The 27208-nt window shown below is 37.8% G+C and overlaps 1 protein-coding gene across 2 annotated transcripts; it reads right to left on the bottom strand.

The window, feature by feature from the left end:
- Positions 1–543: 543 nt before the first annotated feature.
- ppp1r1b (protein phosphatase 1, regulatory (inhibitor) subunit 1B) lies at positions 544–27005 on the bottom strand. 2 transcript variants are annotated; one of them, XM_056257788.1, is made up of 5 exons: positions 26669–26998; positions 13267–13350; positions 4055–4130; positions 2916–3035; positions 550–1040 (listed from the first exon to the last, which is right to left on the bottom strand). In XM_056257788.1, the coding sequence occupies exons 1-5, from the start codon at positions 26780–26782 to the stop codon at positions 883–885; spliced, it is 552 nt and encodes a 183-aa protein (XP_056113763.1). In that variant the 5' UTR covers positions 26783–26998; the 3' UTR covers positions 550–882. The 2 variants fall into 2 exon arrangements, with proteins under 2 accessions (XP_056113764.1, XP_056113763.1); XM_056257789.1 differs by lacking the exon at positions 2916–3035 and having other exon boundaries at positions 544–1040; positions 26669–27005.
- Positions 27006–27208: the final 203 nt, after the last annotated feature.

The following is a 27208-nucleotide window of genomic DNA, read 5'->3' as shown; positions in this document are numbered from 1 at the left end:
GTCAGGATGATGATAATGGTTGAACAAATAATGCTAAAAAAAATGCTGCTAAATACTTAGTGAGCCTTTCCATGTGCTCCAGGATTATTGTTCTTGACAAATGATGCTATGGGATTCAGTTTAACAATTGTCTGTACACTAGATGGCAGTGTATGTCCACAGAAATGCACACATAATGAACGGACCATAAAACATGACATGAAATGAACACTGACACATATCTCGACACTTTACATTCATACCACGCTGCTCATAGATCTAAACATTTGTACTTTACCTGTTTGTTTCAATGTATGAGATGCATATGCAGGGATGATATCATATGTGACTGCTGATTGATTTGACCTTATACAGTCGTGCTCAAAAGTTTACATACCCCTTGCAGAATCCGCAAAATGTTAATTATTTTAACCAAATAAGAGGGATCATACAAAATGCATGCCATTTTTTTTATTTAGTACTGTCCTGAATAAGATATTTAACATAAAAGATGTTTACATAGTCCACAAGACAAAAAATAGCTGAATTTATTAAAATGACCCCATTCAAAAGTTTATGTTTATTAGCATGCATTTTGTATGACACCTCTTATTTTGTTAAAATAATTAACATTTTGCAGATTCTGCAAGGGGTGTGTAAACTTTTGAGCACAACTGCATATCTCTATTTCATTGCAATGTCAGGGTGAATGAATCTTTTCAGGTTGTTTGACCACTCCAAAATGTTTTTAAAGAGTTTTTTTAAGTCTCGTTTTCTCCCAAAATACAAACAGACAGCTGTTATCAAATGATGGAATCATTGACAATCAATAAACAATTCTGATTTCAAAATAAAATTCTGCATTATGAAAAAATCTCTAAAGTTCCTCAAACTTTTGCTCTATCAGTCCACATTTCTGCTCTCCTCCACTGCCATATTGTCTGCTACTTCTACGTCGTCGTCATCGTCCTCCTCCTCCTCTTCTTCCTCAGTAGGTGCTGTGGCTCCTGCCTTTCTCATGCCAGACTGGTGTTCTGCCATGCCCCTTTGCTCCTGTGAATCTTAAAAAGGAGTATTTATTTAAAATATATATATATATATATATATATATATAGTCGACAGATAATCTCATCTCTGAATGCTAGAAGAGAGACATGCACATGCACATGTTTGTTGACTTTCTAATCTGGATTTTTCCCCCTGAAATATTTTAGAACGGATACGAGGGTAGTACAACATAAGGAAACAATGATGTTTTAAATGACACAAAGTCCAAATATATTTTATCAATGCATACATGCAAGTAATGCATACATAAAATTGTTTTTTTATATATATATATAAAAAAAAAAGGTGTAAATTTGCACTGAAATTTAGTGGAAAAATCTGAGATGCACAATGACAGACTGTACTAACTCAAAAAATCTTAAAAACCCATTAATCAAAAATCCACCTCCAGCTCTATACTATATATATATATATATATACACACATACATGCATGCATACATACATGGTCAGAATTATTGTCACCCTTGGTAAATATGATACAAAATTGCTGTGAATATAAATCTGCATTGTTTATCCCTTTGATCTTTCATTCAAAAACATCGCAAAAGTCTAAACTTTCATTGAAGTAAATCAATTTAAATTGGGGGGAAATCACATTATGAAATAAATATTTTAAATATGAAGAAAATCAAAGGCCAAATTCCCTTAATCATCCATCACAATGAGTAAAACCAAAGAATATAGTTATATAGTTCTAATAGAATATATCGAATATAGTTATAGTTACATACAAAATATGTGCAGCAAAAGATTGTTGAGCTTTAGAAAATAGAAAGTGGCTGTAAGAAAATAGCTAAAGAATTGAAAATTCCCATTTCCACCATCAGGGCAATAATTAAGAAGTTCCAATAAACTAAAGATGTTACGAATCTGCCAGTTAGAGGACGTGTGTCTATATTGTCTTAATGCACAGCGAGGAGGAAAGTTCGAGTGGCCAGAGACTCGATGGAGAATTGCAGAGATTAGTTGAGTCTTGGGGTCAGCATAATAAAAAAAAAAATCAGACAACCCCTACATCCCCACGTTGTCCGGGAGGGTTTCAAGAACAATCTTTTGCTCTTATCCAAAAACAAACTCCAGCATATTCAGTTGTCAGACACGACTGGACCTTCAAACAGGGCCTGCTTCTGTGGTCAGATGAAACTAAAAGAGCTTTTTGGCAGCAAACCCACCAGATGTGTTTGGTGCAAACAGGGATACAAAAGTACCCCATGTCCACTGTTAATGTTGTCAGCCGGAAAATCTTATGGAAATCTTATAATGGGCCATAGTTGGATCTTCCATCAGGACAATGATCCAAAACAAACATCAAAATCAACAAAATTGTGTCACTGAGCACAAAATGAAGCTTCTACCATGACAATCCCAGTTCCCTGACTTGAACCCTATTGAAAATGAGTGGGGTGAACTGGAACTTGAATGGTCTCTGATCTCTTGTCAGGTGTTTTCCAAACTCTTCAGGCATTTTAGGAGCAATCCCTGTTATCTTGGGAAAAGGACGTTGCAAAAAGTATTGAATAAAAGGATGCCTGTAATTGTGGCCAACATGTTTTGAAGAAAAACATTTATTTCATAAAGAGATTTTGCCCACATTTTCAATTTTTTTTTACTTCAATGAAAGGTTAGATTGTTTTAAATGAAAGATCAAAAGGATAAACAATGCAGATTTATAATTACAGGCTTCTTTGTTCATATTTACAAAGGGTGCCAATAATTCTGACCATGATTGTGTGTGTTTGTATATATATCATATCATATAAATGTCACCGTTGCGTGAGGATGGCCTATATTTCCTGCTGATAAGGACCTTAGTACAGACCACATGCACATGTAGAAGGTTCCTCTGTGATGTGATATTAAGATTACCAGGTGTGCAGGATGAGGATAGCTCCTCCCTCTCTCTCTGAATAGGCTCCTCCCCTTCCTCCTCTACATGAGGATACACACCTAATTTCTGCATTTGAGCTTCAGCCATCTGCTGCACGGCTATAAACACACAACCACAAACACACATACAGGGGGAAACACAAATCAGGGACCACCAAATCACAATGGGAAAATGCAGGCACATACACAAACACACACAGGCAATAAGGGCTGGGTCTCTATTATTTTAACAAGACTTCTGCACCATGCTGACTGGAAAGGGTTTTATTTATGCTGCAATGACAGGACATGTATGGACAGGGATATCCCACCTGCCTGTCTTTCTGCAAATAGACGTTTCACAAAACAGACAAAACGCAGATTCAGAGACAATATTACAGTAATGCATTGCTATCTTTGCTTCCATTTTTTTCAATACATCGTTAATAGAACAAACTCATTTCATCATGAGATTTTTTTGGGGGTTTTTTGCAGAATGTTTACATTTGTTACGTTTGAAAACTTTTGATGTTTTTCATAGAATTTCATAAGTGAAAAATATTGGATCAAATGAGACAATTGAGCAATATTAGACGAGGAGTGCTGTCAAACTTAATATTGCCTTGAATTTCAAATGGATTTTGCTATAAACAATAAACTGACAATTTAGACAAAATACGCAGTTATTTTATTTTTGCTCCGTCAATGAAAATAGTTCTAAACTAAGCCAAAGACGAAAACAGCAGCACCGTTATGTTGACATAATCTAGTAATCGAGATTGTCCTCAGTGGGTCACAATCTTTGTAGTGCACTGATCTGATGGCAAATGTTTCTGATGGACGTCTGTCCTCTAAAACTGTGTGTGTGTGTGTGTTTGCAGCTGTATGCTATCTGCTGTAATCCAGGATGATCCAGAGCAGCACAGACTCACACCCATCACAGCTGTCACCATCTCTAATCTTACTCACACACACGGTAAAATGGAAAAAACAGACTTGCAGCTTTGGAGAGTTTTTAAACCCAGATCCGGAACAGTGCAGGATAGTCTTCGGAACAATATATATATATAATATATATAATCAATGGAATATACACAATACAGTAGGCACAGATCACAAGCAAAACTACAGGCTTTTACCTTTTAATGATGGTGGCTGGTAGATATTTGGGTTGATTCGTTTTGGCTTGAGGACTCCATTTTCTCCTACAACCCACTGAAGATAGTTTCAATGTCAATAAATTACAGTATCAACACATACAGTAGTTGTAATCTAAATTATTCAACCCCTATTGCAAATAAGGTTAATTGGCAAAATATACAGACTTTCAGCTGTTTGCAGTGAACAAATCAAACAAAAGTAATATCTCAAAACAACAAAAGTGGTTTCCCCAAATTGAACTGAAAATGCAGCTTTCGCAGTCTCAAAATCATTCAACCCCCCTGAATAGAAACCCTCACAACAGCACAAATCTGCAAAACAGGTGTTGTCTCAAGCACACCTGATGCAAATAATCAAGGGCTTCATTAGTTGCACCAGGTGTGCTTGAGCTAGAACATGAAATATCTGAACTGGCTAGGTTTGTTGAGTGTCACGTTTGACTGCATGTTAGAAATATGGCTAAGTCAAAAGAATTGTCCAAAAAGTTAAGAGAAGATATCATCGCCCTTCACAAACAAGCAACAGGATACAAAAAGATAGTGAAGGCACTAAATGTTCCTAGAGACACCATTGGAAGCATAGTTCGCAAGTTCAAAATTAAAGGAACAGTGGTTACACTACCTGGACAGGACAGAAAAAGGAAGTTGTCAACGGCTGCAACCTGATTTTTTTAGAAGGCAGGTTCAGAAAAACCCTCGAGTGACTTGATGGCAACAGGCACCAGTTTCTCAACAGGTTTCAGCTTGCACAGTAAGGCGCGTACACATGCTAGAACTCCCCATTACTGACCCAAAAGCACAAGAAAAGTGCTCAAAATCATATAAATAAGCCACAGAAGTTTTGGGATTGTGTTCTGTGGAGTAATGAAATAAAACTGGAACTTTTCAGACATATGGATCAGCGGTATGTCTGGAGGAAGAATGAAGCATATGCTGAAAATAACACTGCCTACAGTTACGCATGGTGGGGCTCAGTGGTGCTCTGGGGCTGCTTTGCATTCTCGGGCACTGGAAACCTGCAGCGTGTGGAAGGCAAGATGGATTCACTGAAGTATTAGGAAATCCTAGGAGAAAACTTCATGCCGTCAGTGAGGAAGCTCAAGTTTGGGCGTCATTGGAATTTCCAACAGGACAAAAATCCCAAGCATACCTCAAATTCCACCAAGGCTTGGTTGCAGAAGAAGTCCTGGAAGATTCTCCAGTGGCCATCCCAGTCACCTGACTAGAACCCCATAGAAAATCCCCATTGGATTTGAAGGCGGCGGTTGCAGCACGCAAACCCAAGAATATTAATATAAGACCCAAGAGTCTTTCCTGTAGCTCAAACAGTAGAGCGTTGGCGCTTGCAAGGCCAAGGTTATGGGTTCGATTCCCAGGGAAAGCAAGAATTGATAAGAATGTAAATGTGTACCTTGAAATGCAATGTAAGTCGCTTTGGATAAAAGCGTCTGCCAAATGGCAGTAATATTTACATTTATGCCAAATGCATAAATGTAAATATTACTGAACTGGAGGCCATTGCTCATGAGGAATGGGCTAGATTCCTCAGAAACGCTGCCAGAAGCTGGTGTCTGGTTATACATCTCGTTTGCAGCAGGTCATAACAGCAAAAGGGTGTTCTACTAAGTACTAAAGAGGCTTGGCATGAAGGGATAGTTTGTTGAATACATTTTGAGACTGCAGAAGTCATTAAAAGTTGCATTTTCAGTTGAATTTGGGGAAACCACTTGAAACATTTGTTGTTTTGAGCGATTTCAATTACTTTTGTTTGATTTGTTCATTGCAAACAGCTGAAAGTCTGTACATTTTGCCAATAAACCTGATTTGCAATGGGGGTTGAATAATTTCGATTACAACTGTAGGTCAAACAATATACAAAATCATATATATATTGTCACGCCCGGCTTTGCCGTGTTGGGTGTGCTCACTCCACCATGGATAGTATTATGTTTGGGCCGTTTCTCTCCTCCCAGTCTGAAGGGGGAGCTGTTTGTTTTAGGTCCATCCGACAACAGCTGATTGGAGGGACTATTTAAAAACATCTCCTGTCGGTTGTTTGGTCTGCTCTGTGCTGCGCGGCTCGGCATTGCTCGGGTCTCCATGCTGGTGGCAGCAGCATCATCCCACTTCTTTTTGCTTTGTATGCATTACACATAGTCTACACTTTACTGATCTGCAACACACTTTTTGATTAGTTTCATTTCGTTTCTCATTTACTGACTTGTTACATTTATTGATCTAAGTTATGATTTCATCGTATAATTTAATGTTTAATAAATTATGTTTGCTTTAACTTAACAAACGGTGTGGTCTCCCCTATGTCATTGCTACTGTGAGCCAGGTAGTCGTGACATATGGGGGCTCGTCCAGCCATTTGGATCCCGAATTGTAAGTAGACTACTATAATTCGCAATATTGTGTAGGCTGGGTTGCGTGGGTAGTGCTACGTCATTGGTTCACATTTTGTGAATGACACGTACCGGTGATCAGCTGATAGTAGTCTAATCAGCTGGCACGCGTGCGTTGTGATTGTTTGTTGGGGAGTTCCGCATCGGGTGTTCAGTTAATGAATTTAATGTTACTTTAGTATGTTGATCGCTAAAAGTTAGTTCTTTGGTTGTGAAAAAGTTGGGAGTAGGTTATTTGCGCAGTTTAGAGCAATTTTTGCCAACCATAGTTTGTTTGTTGAGTTTGAGTGGCGAAGTGTGTTTGTATGTCTACTTGTGTTGCAGGATGACAGTTTACGGAGCCTGTTTTATCCCCAATTAGTGCGCTTAGGCGTTGTGGGTTTAGGTTGCTGGTCACTGAAGTCTGAACGAGGGCACCGCCGTGGAGCACCGGCTGAATTGACTTTTGTCGGGACAGTACGATTCCATCGGTATTGGTGAGTAAATGAGCCTTGTTCTTGGACTTAGTGTGAAGATAGGTTAGAATAGTAGGGGGGTAAATGTTTAGGGGGAAACTCCGTTGTTGTCCTGTAACATGAGCTGCATTCCGCTTCACCCGATGTAATTTGTGTGGTTGGAATTGTTTAGTAACCCGAAAGACGTTGAGGTTTAGTTTTGATTATTTGACTGGATTTATTGCTGTTGGGTGTGTATAGACCATAGCCTGGTTTGATTGTGATGGGTGACTCGTAATTTAAGTTGTAATAATGAGTACACTTGAGGCGTTTTTGGCTGCTCCTTCAGTGGTCTTGCTTGCGGCGTTGAAAATTAAGCAATTGCATAGTGTGGCTAAGCACTATAAAATTGATGTAACATTGCCGAGGGGAGCTAAGAAGCATGAGCTGCTTGACTTTATTCGTGCGTGTTTGATTGACAATAACGTGTTACCTGACGAGAAATTGCCGGAGCGCTATGGTCAGGGAGAGTCGAGTTCAGATAGTGAGCCCACTCCGAGTTTGTTTGTGGACCCACAGCCAAAATCCAGTATATTAACATTTGAACAGCAAGTCGAAATGTTAAAACTACAACATGATTTGCAAGAAAAAAAAAAAATATTGGAATTGGAACAAGAATTAGCAAGGAAAAAATTAGATGATGAGTTGTCTCAAAGAAGGCTTGATAACGAAATGGACCTTAAAAGGTTAGAAGCTGCACAGAAAGACAAGGATCGTGAGTTGGAATGGGAAAGGCTTAAAAATTTAGAGCAGGAACGTGAGATTGAGCGTACTAGGCTGCAATTAGTAGCTGAAGGTAAGCTTGGCAAATCGCAGCAATCTGGCCTGGCCGGTATGATTAAGTTCCTGCCTAAATTTAATGAGCACGATCCAGATGTGTTTTTTTCGTTATTTGAGAATATTGCTACTGAGCAAAAATGGAGTGATGAGGATAAAATTGTATTGTTACAAACTACGTTAATTGGCCGTGCTCAGAAGGCATTTGTGGCTTTACCGTCTTCTGAAAAGAGGGTCTATCGATCCGTTAAGACAGCTGTCTTAAAGTGTTATGAGTTAATTCCCGAGGCTTATAGACAGCGTTTTCGATCATGGAAAAAGTCAGACAAGCAGACTTACGCTGAATGGGCTGGTGAATTAACCAGTTTTTTTCATCGTTGGCTTACAGCTGAAGAGGTTGATTCTTTTGATGAGTTGTGTGATATTATAATATTGGAACAGCTTAAGAACACATTGCCTGATCGCATAGCTACTTATATTAGCGAACATCACGTGAAAACAGCAGCAGATGCTGCTGTTCTTGCTGATAATTTTTCTCTCATACACAAGACTCCAGCTCGTGATTTTTGTCCGCGTCCTAACATTAATTACAAAGAACGTCGCTATAGTCGTGTTAATACGGACACATCTGTATTTTCAAATTCAAGTGCACGTGGTAAACCATCAGATTTCGATATTAAAACCGACTGTAATTACTGTTTTGGGAAAAATCATTGGAAAAAAAATTGCCCGGTGTTATTGGAGCGAAATCGGGGGAAGGTTGATGGAGGAAAAATTGGTCTCTGTACCTCATCTGTTCCCGGTGTGCGCTCAGGGAGTACATGTAAGAAAATTCCAGAAAAGACATTGGATCGTGCACAATGTACTGTGTCAGTTGATAAAGGTAATGTACAGAGTGATGAGTTTGAATTTTCTGCATCTATGATAACGGATTATGCACCGTTTGTTACGGAGGGTTTTGTGGCATTGGTTGGAGACGCACGTCGCGTTCCAGTGAAAATTCTGCGTGATACGGGTGCATCAGAGAGTTTCATTTGTCAATCTGTCTTGCCTTTCTCGTCTGAATCTGATACAGGAAATTGTGTTTTAATACGGGGAATTGGTCTCCAGTCATTTCCAGTGCCGCTGCACAAAATTCAATTGTTTTCTGGTTTTGTGAATGGGGATGTAACCATTGCGGTGCGTCCTTCTTTACCTATAGAGGGAGTTGATCTGATTGTGGGTAATAATTTTGCTCATGATCGTGTTTTTCCTGATCAGGTCTCACCACCTCCTGTGGTTAAGATTGGAGCTTCTTTATTGGATGAGTCAGATAGTTGTCAAAAAGATTTTCCAGATGTTTTTACAGCGTGCGCTGTGACGCGCGCTATGGCGAATAAGCAGGATGTAAACTCGTCTGATGTATCCAAGCACACGTCTGCTCAGGTATTTATTCCGCAGTTACCAGTACCTTTGTCTCGTTTTGACATTGCTGAGGCTCAAAAGAGTGATCCAAGCTTAAAGAAATACTTTGAGTTGGCTGTAGATGACAATTTAGATCGCTGTTATTTTGTGAAGGATGGTTTGTTGCTAAGAAGGTGGTCACCTACTGTGGGAAATGATGTGAGAGATCAAATTTTGCAGGTGGTGATGCCTGAAAAGTTTCGTGATGTGGCACTAAAAACAGCTCATGGGGAAACAGCGGGTCATTTTGGGGTAAGGAAAACATATAATCAACTGTTACAACATTGCTACTGGCCACGGATAAAGAAGGATGTTTCACGGTTTGTTCAAACTTGTCATGTCTGTCAGGTGGCAGGTAAGCAAAATGCTGTCATTAAGCCTGCGCCTTTACAGCCTATTCCATCTGTTGGTAAGCCTTTCGAGCATGTGATCATTGATTGTGTGGGCCCCTTACCCCAGTCAAAATCAGGCTGTGTTTATTTGTTTACCATCATGTGCCAAACGACTCGCTATCCTGCTGCGTATGCTCTGAGGACCATTACGACAAGGTCTGTGGTGAAGTCATTGTCGCAGTTTATTTCAATATTTGGACTTCCTAGAGTCATTCAAAGTGATCGTGGTTCAAATTTTACATCAAAAACGTTCGCAGCAGCCTTGAAACAGCTGCGTATCCAGCATAACTTGAGTAGCGCGTACCATGCGCAAAGTCAGGGGGTTTTGGAGCGATTCCACGCCACTCTTAAGTCTCTTTTGCGTGCATATTGCATAGAGATGAAACGGGAGTGGGAGGATGGATTACCATGGCTTTTGTTGGCGGCTAGAGCTGTTGTGCAAGAAAGCACAGGTTTTAGTCCCAATGAACTGGTATTTGGTCACAAGGTTCGTACCCCATTGTCTGTGTTGTCAAGTGATCTGGATTCAGATGAACCACCCAAGAGTTTGTCCAGTTATGTGTATGGTTTCCGCCGCAGGTTACTTTTGGCATGTAAAATGGCAACCGAAAATTTGACTGATGCCCAAAGAAAAATGAAGCAAAATTATGACCGTAAAGCAGAAGCTCGTGTCTTTAGTCCAGGGGATCAGGTTGTGGCATTGTTGCCTATACCTGGTTCTCCTTTTGGGGCAAAGTATTCAGGGCCTTACAGTGTGGTTCGTCAAGTGTCAGAGACTAATTATGTGGTTGCTACGCCTGACCGTAGGCGGGCGACACAGTTATGTCATATCAATTTACTTAAGCCATATTATGTATCGTCACGGTCACCTAGTTGTAAGGGTGAATCGTCTGTCTTGGTTGTGGCAAGCACGTCGGTAGCCTCTCCAGAGTTAGAGGATGATGTGCAGGGCCCTGACGATTCCATGCTGCATGCTCGTCTAAATAATTCAGAGACGTTGGGCAAGTTAGAGGGAGTTTTAGATCATTTGGATTTGCAACAGCGGGAAGAATTGAAAGCTTTAATTTTTGAATTTCCATGTCTGTTTTCAGATACTCCGACCTGCACAACTTTAATCGAGCATGACATAGAAGTCGGTGATGCAAAGCCAATACGTCAGAGGTTTTACCGCACTGGTCCTGATAAGCGTAAAAGTCTGGATGATAGTGTCCAATATCTTTTGGAAAATGGTCTTGCCGTACAGTCATACTCTAGCTGGGCTTCGCCCTGTTTGTTAGTCAAAAAACCTGATCATACGTACAGATTTTGTACGGATTACAGAAAAGTGAATAGTGTAACAAAACCAGACTCGTATCCACTGCCTAGGATAGAAGATTGTGTTGATCAAGTCGGTGCGGCTCGTTATGTGAGCAAATTTGACTTGCTTAAAGGTTATTACCAGGTTCCTCTTACTCCTAGGGCACAAGAGATCTCTGCTTTTATTACGCCGTCGGGTCTCTACTCTTATACGAGAATGGCTTTTGGGTTGCGCAACGCCCCTTCTAGTTTCCAGCGGCTCATGAATCGAGTCGTTGTGGGACTGGAGGGGTGCGCTGTGTATATTGATGATGTGGTCTGTTATTCAGACACTTGGACGATCCACCTGGCTCGCATACGTTCATTATTTGAACGTTTTGCGGCTGCAAATCTCACTGTTAACTTAGCAAAGTGTGAGTTTGCTCAGGCTACAGTGGTGTATCTGGGAAAGGTGGTCGGACAAGGGAACGTTCGGCCTGTGAGAGCGAAAGTCCTGGCCATTGACAAATTCCCACGTCCTGTCACTAAGAAAGAATTGATGCGCTTCCTTGGTATGATAGGTTATTACAGGAATTTTTGCTGTAATTTTTCATCTGTCGTTGCCCCACTAACTAACCTGTTGAAGGGTTCAGTTAAATTCAATTGGACTGCTGATTGCCAGCACGCATTCGAAAACGCCAAGTCTCTCCTGAGTTCTGCACCTGTCTTGGCTGCTCCTAGGTTGGAGGAGCCCTTCCAGCTGCAAGTAGATGCCAGCCAGGTAGGGGCAGGTGCCGTTCTCCTTCAAAAGGATGAAAATGGGATAGATAGACCAGTTTCCTATTTTTCTCGGAAATTTAACTGTCACCAATTTAACTATTCAACCATCGAAAAAGAGGCCCTGGCCCTTATTTGGGCACTCCAACATTTTGATGTGTATGTTGGTGGTGGGTTACACCCTGTGGTGGTCTTTTCTGATCACAATCCTCTGACTTTCCTCTCTTCTCTTCAAAATACTAACCAGCGCCTTATGCGCTGGGCTCTTTTTCTACAGCCTTATAATCTATCTATTAGACACATCAAGGGGTCTGAGAATGTCATGGCTGATGCTTTGTCACGGGCTCTTGATGACTGTTAAGGGGTGCCTATCTTTTCTCCAGTCTCTGGTTCTTCTCTCTTGCCTCCGGTCTTTCCATTCTTAAATTGCTATCCAGGCGCCAGGATTTGCTGGGTGGGAAGGTAGGGGGGGGGGATTATGGGAGGTGAGTATGGGTTAATTTTTTGTAGTGGCTGTTGTATTAAAGGGGTGGATGAATGGGGTCGAGAGTTTGGTTTAATCTAATCTTAGTCTTTCGGGATACTGGTTAAAAAGGGTAATGGGTTTAGACATTTTATTGTTTTTTGGGTATAGTTTTTGTTTTTAGTATTGTTTATGGGAAATGGTAATGAGTAGAATGTAGTTTTACAGAGTCCCACATGGGTCTCTGTTTTGTGGGGGGAGTGATGTCACGCCCGGCTTTGCCGTGTTGGGTGTGCTCACTCCACCATGGATAGTATTATGTTTGGGCCGTTTCTCTCCTCCCAGTCTGAAGGGGGAGCTGTTTGTTTTAGGTCCATCCGACAACAGCTGATTGGAGGGACTATTTAAAAACATCTCCTGTCGGTTGTTTGGTCTGCTCTGTGCTGCGCGGCTCGGCATTGCTCGGGTCTCCATGCTGGTGGCAGCAGCATCATCCCACTTCTTTTTGCTTTGTATGCATTACACATAGTCTACACTTTACTGATCTGCAACACACTTTTTGATTAGTTTCATTTCGTTTCTCATTTACTGACTTGTTACATTTATTGATCTAAGTTATGATTTCATCGTATAATTTAATGTTTAATAAATTATGTTTGCTTTAACTTAACAAACGGTGTGGTCTCCCCTATGTCATTGCTACTGTGAGCCAGGTAGTCGTGACAATATATTTTTATATAATTATGTTATATCATTAAAGTATTATACTGTATGTGTATAATAGTTATATAATTAATATTTGCTAGAATAATTAATCATTTAAATTAAATTATGGTTAATTATTATTAAGCTGAAGATGAACATTTAAATATGTATTGAAATTACTGTAAATGCATAAACAACAGCAAGAATAAAGCAGCAAGAACTATATATTTTTTCCATTACTATGTGCTTTTAGGGGCTCCATATTTTACAATGGTATTATTTATCATGTAAAATGGAGATACCACCGTATTACTACAATATCATCACAGAATTAGTTTTTTTTTGTAAGGGAAGTTATTGCCGAAAATATTATGCACACAACAAAGCTAGATTCAGCATTTTTCCTTCAATGTATGAATGCAGTTTAACCTCCAGAACTGAGGTGGCACTGTGGTACCTGATGGCTGGAGATGTCATCCTCAGGAGATGTTTGGTCTGCTACTTTGAACAACGTGGCAGGTGTGGGTCGTCTTCGGCGAATCTGAAAGACAAGCAGCAGAGAATTGTTAAAGAAAAATAGAAAATAAAACGAAATCACATTTTGCATAAGTATGAGTGAGTTGTCAGTTTTATCTACAGTGATTAACAGTAAAATTATAACAGGGCCAGCCTCCCGCTACATTATAATTCATTTCTCAACATCGATTCATATTAACTTGTGATGCATATTTTTTTGCTATTTGTCTAATCTTGTTACTATTAAATTAACCTTTTCGCATTCATTTATTTTTAAGATAATACATGTTACATGACTATTCATTGTATTTTATTTGCATTTATTTGTAATTCATTTCCATCACAACCTATTACAAACCCCCAGCAATATCCCCATTTGGGAAACCTTGTTCCAGATGTCGGTTTTAATGAGGACATTTTGAATATGTGTCATTGCACGTGTAACATCTTGGCCAAAAAAATGAGAATCGGAGAACTGCATCTGCTGCCTCCCTCCACTCAAACCCTTTCGATTTCCTCTTCTCCACACTCCATGAACGAAGAACATTCATACAAATCTGCCAAATACTGCAGGACACAAATGGAAAAAGTGAGTCTACAGTACAACAAAGCTCAAAAATACACCGAGTGAATAATGATCTCAAGAAAAGAACTCTTCCTCGACTAATCTATTAGTCTTCTAGGAACTCTGCCAGGTAAACAACCCACATCATGGCAAAATCTTGACTAAAACCTACCAATTCCAAACTTAAATTATAAGCAATAGTTCACCAAAAGAGAACAGGAGAGTAGTTTATGTGAGCATCACAATGAAGTCCAATAAAAATGACATTTATGGACAATAAAGTATCTTTCATTTTCAGTTTAACTATAGATAAATTAAATTTCACAAACAAACAGTCAAAGTCAGTCTTTGCGAAAATAAGATAAATGAATTCAGTGCGTTTGACCCCAAACAAAACCCATGTGAAATGCACTGATCAAAAGTAAATGTCTTTCAAAAAAGAACACCTGATTACATTTCAGAGGAATCTTCCAAGGAGAACAGAAGCTTTAAAGGATTACACAAGGACTTCCTTTAATCCAGGGATTCTCAACTCTGGCCCTCAAGGTGCACTTTCCTTCAGAAGCTCTCTCTCATTTCGGAGGTCGCATTTGTCTCCCGTATACGGCATTGGGGTAGCCTGGGAAAACCCGGACAACTTCCGGCAAATTTAGATTTGCTCTGAAAGTTAGTCTGGCAAAGAGCTCATTCAAACCCATTTCCAATCCGTCGAAATCGCGGCACCAATCAGAAACGTTGGGGCGGGCTTTACACGATGACGACAGCGCTGGGATTTTGAGAATGATTTTGTAGCCTACATTACAAAGATGGATGCCGCCGTCGAACATCACTCGTTCGAATCAGCTATCGCGTCTGTTTTAAGCGATTTGAACGTTTCCTTTTTGTTAAAAACTGAGCAAAGAACAACACTCGGAGATGTTTCTCCGCCGCTCTGCATACGTCATCTCCATCGCTCTGATTGGTTTAGGTCTATCCGCGACGTCCGTTGGTGACGCCCCTCTGGAAATGATTTGTCTATGACGCTTTGCCAGACCATAACTCAGTTACAACTGAGAATGGTCTGGTTTTAACCAGGCTAGCATTGGGGCTGCCTCATTTCAGTAAAGTAATGATGACTTATGCGGCGGATAAATGCGAGCTACGGAGGACGAAGACTTCGAAATGAGACACAGCTAAAGTTTAGCTCCAACCTTAATCAATCACACCTGAACAAGCTAATCAAGCCCTTCAGAAAGTTACTAGAATTACTAGAAAGTTACAGTGTTAAAACTTAAAAAAGTTAAAACTTACAGAGTTTTATCAAGGTTGGAGCTAAACTCTGACGCTCAAATTATACTTCAGCCCTGTGATGTAATTTTCATCATCAGGAGGGTCCACGTGCCGTCCAATTTTTGCGTTCAACAGCACACATGGGAGTGACTTGAGCGATTAAAAACAAAATCATCTTTCTGCACTCACGGCTAAAGGAGTATACTTTGAAATGCTTGCGTACTCAAGTGTGCTCGAGACAGAGCGGAACGCGGTAAATTAAGTATGTCCGGGCCTTAAGATTAGCGCAAACTTTCACCCTAAAAAAATAGAGATTATTCAGTGGTTCTTTTCAACACCTTAGGCTCTTTTCATCAAGAACCATTTTCTTAAATGAAAATGGTTCTATGGAGATCAAAACAAATTCTTGACAATGTCTTGGGGGTTTACAGAGCGATTCCATAGAATAGAACCATTCTGGATTCCCCAAAAAACTTTCAGTGAAGAACCATTTTTCTTAGTGTAAAGAAAACTTTAAAAATCTAAAGAACCTTTGTGTTCAATGGAAAGGCTCCACGGATCTTCTTGGAACCACCTATGTCAATATGTATTTTAATTTTTTTAAGAATTTGCATAACATAAATGGTTTCTGATGAACTAAAGAACAAAATGTTCTTTGTAGACCTTCAAAAGGTTCTCCAGTAGAATTTGGCCTTTTTTCTTGGTTCTAATTGGAACCTTTATTTGTAAGAGTGTAGAAACATCTAAAGTTCTACTGGGTTATTTTGGACTACATGTATGTTAATGAGTCTACATAATGAAAAGCTCTGAATAAGAGTTAAGTTTTGAATGTTACCAACAAGCTCTCCAAATAAAGGACAAGAAAGCTGTCCATTTGAACTTCCCAAAAGACCACCTGGATGTACTAGAGCGGAGTTCACAGTGCTCTGGAGAAAACAAATTGTTCCGTGGCAAATCTTCCTCTGCAACGTGAAGCTTGACGGCCTTCGCAAAAATGAACATTTGTTCAGTGAAGTGTGGCACCGTAGGGGTGAAACAGACACACTATCAAACGTCTTTTGTGTTGTTTGCTACAACCAACTTTGATGAAAAGCACAATATTGGCGCCAATCATGCAGAAATCCAGATAATGTCTTATTAAAGTTTTTCTCAGAACTGTATGCAGTCTAGGTAAAGTTACATGAATATTTTACATAGCACCATGTTTTCCCATTACATATCCTATATATATATACATATATAATTGCCAACCAGTGTTGGGGTAATGCATTTCAAGTGATGTGAGTTATCAATTACTGTTTTTCAAGTCACTATTAAAGTAATGCATTACTTTTAAATTTACAAGAAAATATCCGAGTTACGTTTTCAAATAAGTGACGAAAGTTATTTTGTTCTTCCATTTATTGACTGACAGCGCTCCTGTCCCCATGTTGGGAGAAATCAAAGTAAGAGCAGAGGCGTTGTGTGCGCTGTGTATAAAGATGATGGTTATTGTAGTTTTAGACTTTTTTTTAGAAAGTTAGAGAGTTATTGTATACGCATTACTTTTAAAAGTAACTTTCCCCAACACTGTTGCCAACCAACATAAAAGATAGTCTCCCATTTCACACTGAAAAATAAGTTGTGCAATTTGCAAACTTTTCCATCTCCTGCCTTTTTCATTGGTGGATGTGCATTTGCATTTGACCTAATTGGCTGTGTCGGTATTATGCTCATAACAAAACTGGCATGTGTGTGTGTCCCTGCTGCACTATTCAATAGTTCCTGTAGTCTCAGCCTCAGATGACAGTCCACAGTCTGTCTGGTCATTGGCTCTCTATTGCATATTACAGACTAAATTATAATCAGGCCGGGTGACCTTTACATACATTCCAAGAGTATCAGTTTGCCTGGAGACAAGGTCATATTTATAAGGTCCTGGGTTGATAAAACAAGCATGTTGGAGGAGGAAATAATCACTGTATGAGACAAAGTTTTATTCGAGGCAAGCAAGTAAACTAGATATTCATTTTTTTTTATTTTTTTTGTGTAACAACCTAATGTGCATCAGCTGTTGTCATGAGTCCTTTGAAAAATACAACTACCAGCAGAGTAAGGTCAGTAAGCAATGCCTTAGCAAACACATAGCAACAGTAAAAACCACACAGAATGTCGTGACTGCATAGTAACACAGAGGCAACCATTCACAACAAACATCTAGTTCATTTCATTCTTTGAACTCCTGATGTTTTGTCTGGCAGTTTGATGGCTGACAGGTGATGTTTGTCTGTAAACTTAACAGTTGTTTTGGGGTTGATGCAGTCATTTAATCAAAAAAAAAAAAAAAAGTATTATTTGTAAAGTCACAAGACATCATTATACTAAGGAAAAGACCAAAAACACCCCAGAGGACAATATCGGCCACATCTTTGTACACATAAAAGAACAAAACAGTTGTGATAATGACAGGTAGCAGCATTTTCTATGCAAGCAGAAAGTCCCGTTTCCCAGATGTACTTGCTTTTATGATATTACGAGTCCCTCTTTCCCTCAGGTTCTGTTAAATATTTGTTTTGTTTTACATAAACAGTTCCAACATTTTGAGCATTGCAGACTAGAAACACTCGTGGTTTATAGGCTGATTTTTAGAAAGCAAAAGCAAGCAACAACATAGCTGCTCATGATGTACATTATGATTACAGTAACACATTTATTTAAACAAAAATAGATTTTGTGGCTCAATTTAATGCAATTATAAAGTAGTTGTCAAAAACACCGATATTTCGATATGTATCGATACTGAAATATCTGAAACGGTTTTCCTTTTTTCTTTTCTGCAGTATCGATACGCCGATACCAAACAGCACATTCTCACTCTCTCTTCTCTCCGACAGCTTATTGACACACACCCGCTTCCTCTCACTCATGTCATTTGCTCCGGTTGAATAGTACTTGTATTGGCCAAAATTTTAGTAATTCCCGCAGGTTTCACGTGCGCACCACTGATCTATATAAGTGGCGCTCTTATAAGATTTTTGCACTTAAACGGTCAAACACATACAAAATGTTATCAGAATGCCCGTCTTGCCGAGTATTCAGGTAAATACAGTCAGTTTTGGAAGGTAAATGTTGAAAAATAAATTGCATGTTGTGTAACAGTATATTGGATTAGTGCGTTAGCTCTTAAAGTGACAGCAGCCTAATAAACCTGCTGCTGTCTGTCATGTTAATCAAAGAACAAAAGACAAATTTACATATTTTTACTTGATTAGTTTATTTAATTTCTGAAGTATTTATTACCTGAATACTACTGTTAGACCCACCTGTAAAACTTAAAGCCATGTTTATTTATTTTGTCTCTATTCTATTGTATTTATTTGTGCTATCATTTGCAATTTTTTTTATTTGTTCTTATTTTATTACTGACTGTTTACTTGTCTTTTTTTTTGTTAATGTAGTTTAACTATTCCTCCCTGTGCTGTTTGTAAGCTATTACAACAAAATTACCCAAATTGCCAACAAAATATAAGATAATAACAAATGATTTGTATGGCGGTATATATGGCAGTTTTCTCCATGGTATCAAAAATGGTGTCGAATATCAATATTTTTCAAGATATCATATCGAAGTTGGAAATTCAAGTATAACACCGGTCAGCTAGGTTTTATTAAATTGCTCTCATAAAGTTACCCTTTTAGTTCTTCACAAATCACAAACAAAACATGCTAATAATTGATTACCATGGCATGAATTATATAAGCTATAGCAAAGTACCACGATAGCACCATAGTATGTTTTTGCAGGGGTCTGCTAAATGAACCTGGACATGCACTTCAGCCTGAATTCAGCAGTGAATCTGATGGTGTGTCTGAACTGCGAGTATAAAAATCACAGTCTTTGTCCATTTCTGTTTACCCACAAACATACGCCACACCAAAGGTCACCTTGCGACGTCAATGAGTCTCTGTGTGTAGATAGCGGATTAACTGTAAAATCCAGAGTCTTGCAACTTTTTACGCAGCGTTTTACACCCGTGTCCCAGAAGGCCATATTTTTCTGGAATACTTCAGCAGATTTCCAGTCAGTGGCTCTGAAGCGTAGCTTGACCATTGTGAGAGTTCAATGACTGCTTCGTGCTGCTCAAATTACATAATCTCAATCTCTGACGCTGTCATCACCTCTTTATAATACAAGCGCCCGCCATGTCGTCTTATGTAATATATAATGTGCCCTTTCGCTTTTAGTTTCAAACTGTATTTAGGGTCTGAGACCATGCTGGAAATCTGAGATTTAAAATAACGTTTAAACCCGGAAGTAACTGAAGGTCACTGGAGGCAAGTTATAAAATGAATAAATAATATGTCTGTTTCTAGGTCACTAATATGATCTTTTTGTCAAATCATTCTCAAATCCTTTTGTACTCCTGCATTGCTGCTGTCATTAATGCAAAATGAGTCACGCCAAGTACTAAGACAATCTCACATTCATATTTTTCACATTTCAAATTGTATTTATGTCAAAATTTTACTCATATTGTTATGCTGATATTATAAATTATGATTTTATGGTTAAGATATTATGCTTTAAAAATGTATATATAAAAAAGTATATCCAGTAAAATCTGCATTCATTGTATTGTAAAATAAAACCTACATCCAATCTAATATTAAAAAAAATAATGAATAAAATAAATACATTCATTCTACTATAAATTAAGAGAATAATCTATTATACAATCTAAAATCAAATCAAATCTATATTGTCTAATATAAAATAAAACAAAATCTACATTGTCTATTATAAAAAAAAAACTAAATAAAATCAACATCAATTCTACTATAAATTAAGAAAATAAAATATAAATGGTCAAAACTACTTTAAAATCTTTGACCAATTATTTTCATATATAAAATATATGATAATTTATAATACAATCTAAAAATAAAATCTACATGGTCTATTATTAAACAAAATAAAATCTGCATTAATTATACTATAAATTAAGAAAATAAATATAAATTGTCAAAACTACATTAAAATCCTTGTTCTATTATTAAGATAATTATATATTATAATATATTATAAAATCTAAAAATCTACATTCTCTCTCAAATCTACATCTAATCTATTATAAAATAAAATAATATAAAATATGCAATCATTCAACTATTATATAATCTATTATAAAATAAAACAATATAAAATATACATTTAGCCAAAACTGCATTCAATTCTTCATCCATTGTATTATAAATTCCAATAACAATATATTATGATATATTATACAATCTAAAATACAATTCAGCCTATTATGAAATAAAATAAAATCTACATCCAGTCTATTATAAAATAAACAGATTTTTTATTTATTTATCTACAAACAATCTACAAGTCTCGTGTATTTTGTGGGAACAAGCTGTTTCCTCTGAGATGTTTACTCAATTTACAGATGCTTACTACTTATTATAGGGACAATCCCCCTGAAGCAACCTGAGGTCAAGGGTTTGTTCTTACAGAGATCAAACCAACAAAATCAAAAATACCAAAAAAAAATTATTATATAATCAAATATTAAAATGCATCCACATGCATGCAACTGTCTAAAAATGAAATGTCTGTTTGAGGAACTCAACATGCCACAGATTCTGTCAGCTAAGCTTGAGTTGTCCTGAATCCAGAACGTTCCTCGATCAATAGCTCAGTGTCCTTCAAATCTATAAGCTTGTCTAGTGGCTCTGGTGATGTCAGGTCATAGGTAAAGAGCCAGTGATCAATAAATCCCAAAATGTCCCTAATGTTCACATATAAGTAGGTCATTATAAATACTCCTCTCCTGTGAACAAAACAATTCTCAATCAGATGAATGTCTGACAGGAATCTATAGTCCCTCTACTGAGGGAAATGACAATAGCGTATCATACACTAAATCCATCACAGATGTATCCCATGATGCAAGTGTCTACTGTACACAACATCTCTTTATTTTGAAGGACAGGATTAGAGAGCAGTCTGTCTTTATCGCACAATGAGATGGTGACATTTACCTTTGGAGAGATTAATCACAAGAGAAACAATAATCTTGTGGTCATTCTTTCCAGAATCCTTGGTTTAAATATATTATTATTATTATATGACATCACGGAATTCCAAAAAAAAGTTAAGCAGCACAACTGCCTCAACATTGATAATAATAAGAAATATTTCTGCACCAAATCATCACATTAGAATGATTTCTGAAGGATCATGTGACACTGAAGACTGGAGTAATGATGCTGAAAATTCAGCTTTGCATCACTTTTACATTTTAAAATACATTAAAATAGAAAACAGTTATTTTAAATTATAATAATATTTCACAACATTACAGTTTTACTGTATTTTTGATCAAATAAATGCAGCCTTGGTGAGTAAAGAGACTTCTTTGTTACAGCATAGTAATGCTGATATGCCAAAGCCCGCCGGCACGTTGACCTGATTGGTTACAAGGTAGTTTGTGACCTAAGAAACACCGTCGATTTTGCATTTGAGTCTTTGGTTCACTGGACTTTTAAGGAGAAAATACTCAGCAATGGTGTTGTCTTATGAATTTGCACATGGTTCAAGCATATTACAAACACCACATAGATGTATAAACGACATTAAAAACATGATTTTCACCACAGGGGGACTTGTAAAAAATAATAATTGACATTTATATTTATTTTTCTATCTATATTAGTTGTTGCCAAGAGTAGTATGTGTCTACACTAAATTGCTCTCTTATATAAATCACTCTTCATGTTTTGTCTGTTACACCAACAGTTTTTTCCTGTTATCTTATCTAGTTGCCATAATGAAGTACATTGGCACAAATGACTAATCTTGAGACATGAATTAACTCATTTATGAATGTTAATTCATATTTCACACATTGCTTATTATGGCCCTGTTTACACCTGGTATCAAGATGCGTTTTGGTCCATCGGATCACAAGTAGAAGAGAGAGACGCATACCCGTTTACACCTGGTGTTTAATCCATCTCTTTTGTCCACTTTCAACCACTTCTGTCCTGATTTTTTTGAGGGGAGGGTCTACATGTCTGTAAATATATGGGCTTTTTTGCAATTTTTGGGCAGATCTTTTGATCTAATGGACAAAAAAGGCTTGCGAATGGGTTTTCAACTACCTCTGGATTGTCTGGAAGTGTTCGAAAGTGGACAAGCTCAAAACATTTTAGACCTGTATTTAGTCCCGTCCACATCGACCAAAACGCATCTTAATACCAGGTGTAAACAGGGCGGAGACTGGGTCTAGTTTTTATAGTCACACTTTTTATTTCAATTTCTTAGTTTCTAAATAGAGACAAAACCCAAAGTCTTGACTACAATTGAACATGTTCACTATTATTGACCAGGAAAAGTACACTTCATTAAACAAGTTTAACCCAATGGCGGGCCATTTTGTCACAGTATGTATGGTAAATTGTTATACTATATGACAATTCCCCATGTGACAATTAGCGCCATCGCCAAAAAAACAAGAAATAGTACTGGTCCTCATGGCATCATTGAATTAGTAGTAAACTAGGATGCAATATCCATTATTACACTCTAAACTAGGTATACATTTTTCCATTTATTCAAATGTTTTTCATTTTGAGTAACAGAAGTTCATTTCAGCCTCATAATGAACTTCAGATCTAGGCTGATGAAGATCCCTGGGTGTTTTATCCCCTTTGGGACGTCTAAAGTTAAACTGTGCTGCCGTGTATAGAGGCCATATTTTGGATCAGCATCAGGCCTACTTCATCTAAAGTGTATCTTGATAAAGATAAAGTTAAATGTAACTGCGGGTGTTTATAAAGTACTGAAGCGGGTCACTAGTTCACATCTTGATGTCTTCAATAATCTTTGTTCTTTAGAGGTCCCTATTACAAAAGTAGCTTAAGGTTCGAAGGCAATTATAAAAACTAGGACGGTGAAGTATAGCAACCCTGATTTCTGTTAATATACAAAGTTAAGAAGTGGCACGTAACCCTGCCCAAGCCGCATTTACATTACATAGTTCAAGTGACCCAATTCAGATTTTTTTCCTCCAATTTGACCCACGAATGTGTAAAGTGGGATAAAAGCACATGGAATCCATTATTCTCAGATCAGAATAGTTTCAGACCTCATTCATTCGTGGAAATAAATCCGATATGAATCAGATACGTGCATTTGCATCTGCCATGTAAGCGGACAGATCGGATATTCCCTTCAATGCGAGTCGTACGTCATTGAGAAAGCGACGGTGGCAAATGACGTCACCTCAGGTGGACACCAACCACGATCACATGACTCTTTTTAATGCCGCAATGGAGGACAAAGGCTCAACCCAATGTTTTGCTGATCTTTAAAGCTTCTATTATCATTTCGTCTGGGTCAATTGCAAATCACGCCGTTTTTACTTCCTTTTCGGCCTACATTTTTCCGGGTCAGTACGTCTACCTTGGGTTGTTTTGCCAAGTGTATAGTGTAAATGCACATATCGGATACGAGTCACTTTTAAAAGATGTAAACTGGTCGTCAGAAACAAAAAAACAAAGTGTGTGTGTGTGTGTTTTGAAAAAAGTCTCACCAAGACAGCATGTATTTGATCAAAATACAGTAAAAACAGTAAACAATTTAAAATCACCGTTTTCTATTTGAATATATTTTAAAATGTAATTTATTCCTGTGATGCAAAGCTGATTTTTCAGCATCATTACTCACATGATCCTTCAGAAATCATTCTAATATGCCGATTTACTGCTCAATAAACATGTATTATTATTCATGTTGAAAACAGTTGCGCTGCTTCATATTTCTGTGGAAACCATGATGGATTTTTTCAAGATTCTTCAAAAGTTCAAAAGAACAGCATTTATTTGAAAATGATTCTTTTGTCTTAACCGTCACTATTGTTTGACATGGAATCACTTTTGATCAAGACAGAAAATATAGAGAACATCTGATTAACTACTTATTTGCATGCATAATTTTGAAACATTGCCAGGAGATTCAGTTAGAAGGGAGCCAGAACAAAAGGCTGTTCCACAGAAGCTTCTGGACTGTTTCCATTCGCTACAAAATATGATTAAAAAAGGAGAAGACAAAATGATCAGATGGATCTATATCCTGCCAGGACTAGAACCAAATGCAACCCATCCATTCAATCAGACACCAACAGGCGCAACACATGCTTGTCCAGTCAAAGTGCCCCATTATGCTTTTCCCAATACTGCCTTTCATGTAGTGTGCAATAACTGTATGTGAATGTAAAAGGTCTGCAAAATATCAAAGATCAAAGTGCACAATAAATGGAGTTATAGTCTATTAAAGAAAGAATTACTGAACGAGTCTGCAAAAATGTGAACGTCGTCATTTCCAAACTCGTATGAACAGCCCAGTTTGTAAACACATCATTCAGGCCAATTTTGTGAATATTCATATGATTTTAATGACAACTTCTTATCTGTTTTGCTGAAGAATACTTAGAATAAAGCACAGCAGTCGTTTTTAGCATTCGGAGCGGATTGAAGATTAAAGAGGCCAGGACATTTTTTTTAAACTTCACATTTGTTTGGAATAATCGCAGTGAGGGTGAGTGAATGATGAAGGAATCTTCATTTTTGTACAATCGATACCTTTGCCATCTAAACATGTTCATAAATGTTTGTGAACAGCTATGAAGCGTCAGTCTTCCTCGCTCTCACTTTTTTTAACTCGTGTCTCCTGAGGAAGAATCGCTGGCCTATCTCTGCTGCAGCGCAGTACAGAACAGCTCCTCGACCCACTTTGTTAAGACTAAAATTACAACACTAACGGGACGGGGAACTGGTCCAGGACAACACACACACACACACAGTCGTGCATCTGCACTCTCAGAGATCCAGAAAAAGACAAAACCTCTTTATCTCAAAAATGTACGTGCAACACAACTGAAGGCTAAAATCAATAGCGGACTTAGAAACATGCACATGACCACAGCGCAATTTACCCAGTGCATGCAGAGGCAATAAAACCACGTCCTGGTATCCAGAACATCAACTCACCCCAGTCCAGGTCACACACCGTTTACCATTTCCAGGACAGATTTATAGCCTTAAAACTTCATTTTATGAGCGCGCTCAGTGAGTGTGTAGGGCAAACATGTCTCCAGGTCACATTTGACCGCAAAATTAAAAGTTTACATAAAGTAAATGAAGCCCATTTTTTGGATCATTAAGATTGTTTTGCATCTGAACATTATTTTAATAAGCACATTTCCATATAAGCAGTTTCTCATTCCTGTAACATAAGATTTTTTTCTTATGTTACAGGACTTTTTTTTTAAAGTTTTAAAAAAATAATTAAAATAACAAGTTACAGATCTTCTGTATTTGTGTTAATTTTTTGTAACTTCCATTATTCTCATAAGATTCTCATTACTTTAACACATTTTTTTAATCCATTTTAATTTGTTTTTTAAAAGTATTTTATCATCATAATTATAATGTTTACAATTTTTACAATGACATTTTTTTTGCTTTTTTATTTATTTAAATGGCATAAATAAAAAAAGCACTGAAAAACTAAATATATTTCAAATTAAATGATTCTTCTAAAATGTAATTGCCTTGTAATCAGCCTTGTTGGCAGAGGCTATTTACACTAACCATCAAACGCCAGACAAAATTACAGAAGACGCTGGATTGTGAACAGTAGAAATAGTGTAGAGGTAAGGCGCTTGGCAGAAAGTATGGACGCAAATCGTTCCGAGTTCGGATCCGCCTTTTGTCGAACTCGCTCTACTACTTTTTCCCCATCACATATCAGATCGGAAAAGAATTAATTTTAATTAAATTAATTAATTAAAAGAAAATATTGAAATATAGTTTCTAACGAGTGTTTAATAATATAGTATTTATCAGGTAGGGTTAGGGTTAGGTAGAGAGGGCTTTATTGTCCCAATAAGTGGCATCCATTTAATGATTTCAATAAATATAAATATTATTGCATACCATTTAATGTACAACAACACTGGGGAGAAAATAGTATCTGCCACTATTTCTAAGTATAAATAGTAACAACTATTTACACTTATTGCAAAGAAGTATTTCACTTAGGCAAATAGTCACTGCCCTAATTAAATATATAAATATATAATTTCTTTCACATCACAGCAGTAAAAAAATTTTCATTAACATCATGAGAGCAAGAAAACTAATGTCACAATTCATAAAAAAAGCTTAAATAGACAAAAAATAAGCTTCATTTTTTTTTTAAGTAAAACCTAATGTCTTATTTTTTCATCTGATTTTGGCTTGAAAAATTACCCAGGCATGTTGTTGACAGGTTCATAATAATAATAATAATAATAATAATAATTCAATAATATTCAAAAGTCTCCATCACACAAACTAACACTTTAAAGTCACTTTAAACAGCTTCATCAGGATAAAGTAGCTCAGAAGGGTCTTTGCTACCAGTCAGCATCTGTGTGTGTGTGTGTGTGTGTGTGTGTGTGTGTGTGTGAGAAAGTCATACCATCTCAACCTGCCGTGGGTCCAGCTGGGTCGGTTCTGTTGCTTGGTCGGCGAACTGGATTTTCCTTCTTTCTTTGGGTTCCACGGGGCCCTCTGAGGGACTCGAGGGATCCATGATCTGCTTTCGTCCTCTGTCAGTCTCACAAATATCCCTGGAATCTACCTATGCCTGTCTCAACATACATATGCACACACACACGTGGCGTCCTCCAGACAGCTTTCTTCAATGCTCACGGTGTTGTCTCCTCTCTCCTTGACTGATAGTACTCTTCTCTGATTTGTCTCTCTGCTGAGCTTCTCAGATATGCCGGTGGCCTGTTTTTTGCCTTCTCTTATCAGTGACCTCTGGTTTTCTCCCTCTCAAAGTGTTTGGAGTCGGTGTGGGCGTCCTTATATCAGCCGTGGGGAGAGAGAGAGAGAGAGAGAGAGAGAGAGAGAGAGAGAGAGAGAGAGAGAGAGAGGCGGAGCTCAGAGAGAGGATGGTACACTTGCGTGTTTTAGGGGCGTGCTGACGTTGATTTCTAATCAGAAAAAAAAGATA

This window comes from Rhinichthys klamathensis, unplaced genomic scaffold (genome assembly GCF_029890125.1).
Source record: "Rhinichthys klamathensis goyatoka isolate OS25496 unplaced genomic scaffold, OSU_Roscu_1.1 h1tg000144l_1, whole genome shotgun sequence".
In the NCBI taxonomy this organism is placed as follows: domain Eukaryota; kingdom Metazoa; phylum Chordata; class Actinopteri; order Cypriniformes; family Leuciscidae; genus Rhinichthys; species Rhinichthys klamathensis.
Note: the sequence above shows the minus strand (reverse complement) of the source record. Positions and strands in the feature narration are given on the sequence as shown.

What these genes read in the sequence shown, in the direction of transcription:
- ppp1r1b (XM_056257788.1), bottom strand. Translation starts at nt 26,782, where the DNA reads ATGGATCCCTCGAGTCCCTCAGAGGGCCCCGTGGAACCCAAAGAAAGA. An exon ending in ACCCACGGCAGGTTGAGATG is followed by an intron (nt 13,351 to 26,668) that starts GTATGACTTTCT and finishes CTTGTCTTTCAG; the next exon opens with ATTCGCCGAAGACGACCCAC. An exon ending in CCAGCCACCATCATTAAAAG is followed by an intron (nt 3,036 to 4,054) that starts GTAAAAGCCTGT and finishes GTGTGTTTATAG; the next exon opens with CCGTGCAGCAGATGGCTGAA.